The 6440-nt window shown below is 38.5% G+C and overlaps 1 protein-coding gene across 1 annotated transcript in view; it reads left to right on the top strand.

The window, feature by feature from the left end:
• The window catches only part of NKX2-6 (NK2 homeobox 6), a 9368-nt gene extending 3185 nt beyond the window's left edge, over nt 1–6183 (top strand). Inside the window, exon 2 of the mRNA XM_077469722.1 lies at nt 462–6183. Coding sequence (XP_077325848.1) covers nt 462–1021 — 560 coding nt within the window. The 3' untranslated portion in view covers nt 1022–6183. The remainder of the gene's footprint in view (nt 1–461) is intronic.
• Nucleotides 6184–6440: the final 257 nt, after the last annotated feature.

Genomic DNA, 6440 nt, shown 5'->3' with positions numbered 1-6440 from the left:
CATAAATATCATAGCTCTTCTCCCACATGTCCACATGTATTATTATTCTTCGAATAATACAAATTATTACTATTATTATTATTATTATTAATAATAATAATAATAATAACACGTCTGTTAGTAGTTTCTGAAAAAAAATTATATACACACACACATATATATATATATATATATATATATATATATATATATATATATATATATATATTGTAAGTATGTGTGTTTATATTTATATCATATATAAAAAAAAGTACATATATATTCCATATGTGTGTGTGTAAATTGACGACTCTATACAAGTACCTGTAATAGTATATATATAGATATCTATATATCTATATATATATATATATATATATATATATATATATATATATATATATATATATCATAGCTCCCACATGTCCACATTATTACTTATTACTATTATTATTTATTTATGTATTTATTTCTTTTCCCAGTTGCAGGCGGCGAGGTGTCCATCAGGAGGGGGGAGCCCCCGGATCGCCCACAGCAGAGGCAAAGGAGGAAGCCCCGGGTCCTCTTCTCCCAGGTCCAGGTGTATGAGTTGGAGAGGAGGTTCAAGCAGCAGAAGTACCTGTCTGCCCCGGAGAGGGAACAGTTGGCATCAGTTCTCAAGCTGACCTCCACCCAGGTGAAGATCTGGTTCCAGAATAGAAGATACAAGTGCAAGCGGCAGAAACAGGACCGGTCTCTGGAGCTGGCAGGGCACCCTCCTCCTCCCCGCAGAGTGGCAGTGCCAGTCCTGGTCAGGGATGGGAAGCCATGCCTGGCCGGAAATCAGACTTTCCATACAAGTTATGGGGCCAATGCCAGCTCATACCCTTATCCGGTGTGTTTTGGTGGATACAGCAGCAATCCTTATTACTCGGGAGCTCCTATGGTGCCGACTGGGGGCACACCATCCGTACAGCTGGTCAGTATGAACATCGCAGCGGTCCCTGGCAATGCCCAGCAGGGGCATTTACAGCCTTCTTTGCAGGGAATCAGAGCCTGGTGATTAAAGTCTGGGCATCAGCTACCCAAAGTCTGAGGAGACCACAATGGACCCTACCATTGGCTTCTCTGACTGGCAGGATGGATTCTCAGTGTCTGAATGGAACTTATAGAGATCCCAAGGGTCGATTTATGAATAGAATAGCCAGGATGAATCTGGCCCTTATGAAGCAGGGTGATCTTTGACTTTCCGAGGAGTAATTCTCCATATTTGCTCAATATTCTACTTGCCAGGTTGTATATACCAGTTTATGGGATTAAAATGGACATTCACTCATAAATATGACTTCCTTTCCACTGATTCCTCCAACTTCCCTCTTAAATAATCGAAAGAAAAAAACATTTAAACAGTATATATTTTTTATGTATTTAACTTCCTTCACCCTTGTGTAGCCAAGGATGATGATTACAGCACGATCGAAAAATATCAGAATAAAAATGTAGTGACAAAGAAGAACATGGGCATCACTGGACTCCATAGACTAGTAGTAATTATGTATTTTTTTTTATTTCAATACAGGAACATTTAGGGAAACAAACAAAATAGCTAAGTATGAGTGATGTTCCTCTTTAAATAATAACCATTGCAATTATGTGCAACTCTACCATGAAAGAATCAAAATGAAATAACATTTGTTAAGTCTGGTGACCATTTTAACCCTTTGTAATAGCTGCCCAGTGTGGAATGGCCACAAAGACAACCTCATGATGGTCAACTTTTCTCCAATTTGGAAATATAATCTCTAAAATTTCAGTAAAATATTTATATGTGTACCCAATAATAAAAAAAATTTTTTGGCAAGGGTTAAAGTAGAATTATAGGCAAAACGTTTAGTTTTTTTTCATTTTAGATAAAGCAAGTGAGGGTTATAACCCATGACATTTTTTTTCATCATCTGTGTCTAATTGCGGAAATTTCCCTTTTCTTCCTGTCCCATAGCAAAACAAGAAGTGAGAGGAAATACATGCAAATCAGGGGGATTTCTTGAGGACCCCCAGATCACCAGAACCAGTGTCCCCATTGAAGATTCCCATCTATTACTTATCTGGGGACAACCCAAAATTTGGGAATTCCTTTTACTGTCACTTTCAATGATAATGGTAAAAGGGAGCAATCGGGAGGGTGAATCTCCCTAATGGGGGCTCAGACAGCAATAAAAACTGATAAATTATTATTATTTTTTACTTTTTATTTATAAATTGTTTTTAACAAAAAGAGCAATTGTTCATGACAATCATTTACACAACACATATTTCTTCATTAACATATGTTATCTGAATACCATATCTTACAGTAGTGCATAAAGGTATATAGGTAACCAATCAACAACATTCTATCAAATTCAAGTTGGCAGGTCATGCCCACCCCGGTTGGGATAAAAACTGATAGATGTTCTAATCCCTCTCTACTTCATCTAAAACTAAAACAAAAAAAACAAAAAAAAAAGTTTTGCATTTAGTTATACTTTATTCAAATAAATTATTCTGGACAGAACAAAGATGCATGCAATGATCTGTAAATACTATTTTGTAAATATTAGAAAGCCTTATTATGGACTGATGTATTGATAATTAGGAAAGCAGTTTGTAAATAGTTTTAACTCCAGATTTGCACCCTTCCAGGGGTTAAAAGGAACAGAGAGGAATATTGATGGAAAAAATATATTAGTTGATTTTCTATATATCAATTCATTTCTATGGAACTTCGTTGCTCTAATGTAATTTTTTTTTTTTTGCCATTTAGGAGATCAGTGATAATAAACAAAGTGCATGATTCCATATACTAGCAACAGTTCAGAATTAATCTTTTTTTATGATCTATTAGATCTGATTGGTTGCCTTTGCACTTCTCCATTATACTTTGTACCGCTTTGTTGAAGTCTGTTTTTGGACAGCTTTACACTTTTGGATTTGAAAGTTCCTATTATTTAAATGAGGTCCTTGTGCATTTTCCAGGCAGAGTGGTTAACTCCTGTATTAAAGTGCATGTATTGTGTGTTTTTATGTCATTTATGCAGTTCCAAGATCTCTATGGAAGATAAATTGTCAAAATTGCTACCTGCAGAACAGTTAAACCGCACAAGATGAAAATGGAATACATGTCTATAATGGTGCACATCTTATCCTTCATTGCCTGTGCAATTTTACAAGCATTTAATAGTAACAAATTGCAAAGAAGTGCAACTTTTTTTTTTTTTTAATAAACACTATTTAGAGCCCCCTTAATGGGTACTATCAAAGGTTTGGTGGTTCAAATACAATCACTCATGCATGGTTCAGATAGTCAGATAGGTTTTCAAAATATTTTTAGCACCCAAATGAACACCATCTGCCTGGATCACCACTTCTGCACAGAACATTTTCTGTCTCTAACCCGGCTTACAAAATTTCAATGATGAGGTGCCGTGTCTATGGAAGAAAATCATTTTTACTTTGGAAAAAAAAAAAAGATTCAGGAGAAGCTCTGTTCCCTTTAAGCACCTAATCAGTACAAACTGAATGAGTGGACATGCTATAGGTATAAAGGTTCTCCAGGTAGCAAAGTAAATGTTAGGCCGCGTACACACTGGCGGACTGTATGGCCTACTTAGTTCGTCGAAACACATTTCAGCGGACAGTCCGCTGGTGTGTGGGCTTCAGCTGACTTTTTCAGCGTGCAGTCTGGCGTACTAAGTATTTCGGATTTTTCGAAATTCTGTCCGTCATACTTTGGTTTCAGCGGACAATCCGCTCGTCAGTAAGCTAGTTCGACGGACTAAGAATGGCGCATGCTCAGAAAGGATTTACACTGCGGAAGGGTGCATTGCTGTGTATTGGACTTCCTATTTCTAGTCCCGTCGTACGTGCTGTACACGTCATTGCGCAAGCTTTCGACAGACTGTTTGTGCATCCGTGTGTGGTCAAGTCCATTCATTCGAAAGTATGACGGACTGTCCGTCAGATTGTATGACGGACTAAGTAGGCCATACAGTCCGCTCGTGTGTAAGCGGCCTTAGGTGAACCCATGTTCATTTGAAATGCCCAATCATGTGCAAGGAAAATTTAAAAAACAAAACAAAACACGCATTTTGCTAGCACATGATTAGATATTGAAGATGAACATAGCTTCACCTTATTCACTAACATTTACTCTTCCAACTCAGCATTCACTATATTTAAGTCCAAATTAATTCTCAGTTTAGATCAGCTACATTTATTCTAGGTGCATCAAAACAAAAGGTGTGCACAGTCTTAAGACCACAATAGACACTCGAATTTTATTTTTCATTCAGAAATTGGATGTGTATGATGGCCTTACACTTCATTTTCTTTAGAAAGCAGATACAGCCTGAGTGAAAAAGGTTGTCTCCTGCCAGCATGTTGGAGGTTTATGTGTAGAAGCAGTGGTCTCTCTGCAGAGGTCCGACACAATCATTGCTAGTTGGTTGTCAGTGTTATAGCTCTCTAATCAGCAGGGAGTGTAAAGGGCCATACACACGGGCCAAATATCAAGAAACTGGTTCAATAGATACTGGCTAACATCCGGCCTGTGTGTACGGCAGCCAGTTTGCTAGAAGCTGAAAAAAGTCTGCCGATCGGCACCCGATCAGTGCTCTCATCCAATAGGTGGGATCGCTGACCAGTGCATTCTGGCAGAGGAGGGCTTCCCGCCAGTCCCTCTGCTTTCCTATTAAAAACTGACCACACTAAACAGAAGAGTACACCCGTGGCCACTTCTATAGCAATGCTGGGAACTCAGTATGCTCTCCTCCAATAATGAGACTTGTCCTGACACCTCCCCCCCCCCCCCCCCCCACAGCCATTCACTGGAAAGCTCAGTGTGATGCTGTTTCACCTTCCACCAGCTCTTATACAGGTGAGAACAGAGGATATGATCACTTATAAAAAAGATACTTATAATTTTTTTTTATATCTATACAAAAATGTTTTACTTTTCATTTCTATTTTAAACGAAATGGGTTGTTTTACAAGGTGATCGTGTACAATCCCTTTAAGCTTTGCTGGTTGCAGAGCTTTGGGTCTAACTCAGCTGACTTAGCTCTACTCCTTCAGTATACCAAACCCACAATGGCAATATATTTTAAAATATATATATATTTCTTAATGTTTAGATGCCTGGTACATGCAATGAGATAATCGGACAGATGACCATCCATTGTTTTTGCATGCTAATCTCATATTGTAAAATGAAGAGGTTACAAAAGTTCAAAAATTCTCATATGACAGAATAAAAATTTGGAATTGATGCAATATGTTGTATTTTATTTGTATTGTATTTTCAGATGAAAACTGCACTAATTAAATGAAAATTGTACAATCTGATCTTGCACAAGAAAAATAAAATTTTCATGTCTGTCCCTTTGGATAATTTAGAATGAAAGCTGTGTACTAACGACTAGATTATTGTACAATCACTTTGAAAGCGGTATTTTTTGTACAATTTTCTGATTGTGTGTATGGGCCTTAAAAAGGAAGTAAACCCTGGTGGGTTTTACTTTCTCTTTATTCCCCTGCAAAGGTAAAGCATAATGGACAACTATGCATCGCATAGTAGCCCATTATGTGTCACTTACCTGACACCATGGCCCGTGATGTCTCTGTTGTCCCCACTAGCAAAGAGCATCAATCTTCACCCCTCTTCCTTCTGGGGGAGTGAACTCCGGATCTGTGACTGGCTGGAGTCACGTGATTTCACTTCCGCACATGCGCACGGGAGCCGCCAGTCACGGCATGACCCCTATTAGAAATGGCATGATGTGCCCTTTCTAAAGGGCGCATGTGCTGATGACATCGGTGCATGCGCCGTAGTCATCAGCGCTTGTCTTTTTAGTAAACGTCTCCTAAACCGTGGAGGTTTAGGAGATATTTCAAGCACCTACAGGTAAGCCTTAATATAGGCTTACCTGTAGGTAAAAGTGGTTGTACAGGGTGTACAACCACTTTAAACCCTAGTACACACTACTAGTTTTTTTTTCATTCAACGACAGCTCAGGTCAGAGCCGCTGTACTAAAGCCTAGTAAAAATGAGATTATCATATGAATGATGAATAGGTTACTAAAGTACAAAAATTCTCATACGACAGAATAAAAATTTGAAAGTGATGTCATGTATTTGTATTGTATTTTCGGAAGAAAGACTGTACTGCTTAAAATAAAATTGTACTATCTGGCAACGTAGAAGAATCATTTTTTTATTTGTCCCGTTGGATTGGGAGCTGGTCGACAGAAGCCAGACGGCGACCATCAGACCGGTTGGCCAGTTTCTATCGAACCGGCTAATGCTGGCCTACATTCGAACCATATGTACTAGGCTTAAAGCGGAGGGCCAGGCAAAAAGGCATTTTTTCTTTAGGACTTGCATCCTATGTTGACACAGAGAGGCTTGTCACTTCCACAATTGCATCTGGCCCTTCTCCTTCCCC

This window comes from Lithobates pipiens, unplaced genomic scaffold, assembly GCF_037356315.1.
Source record: "Lithobates pipiens isolate NorthernLeopardFrog02 unplaced genomic scaffold, aLitPip1_a1.2 Scaffold_8, whole genome shotgun sequence".
Taxonomy (NCBI): domain Eukaryota; kingdom Metazoa; phylum Chordata; class Amphibia; order Anura; family Ranidae; genus Lithobates; species Lithobates pipiens.
This window is presented reverse-complemented; position numbering and strand designations above follow the sequence as displayed.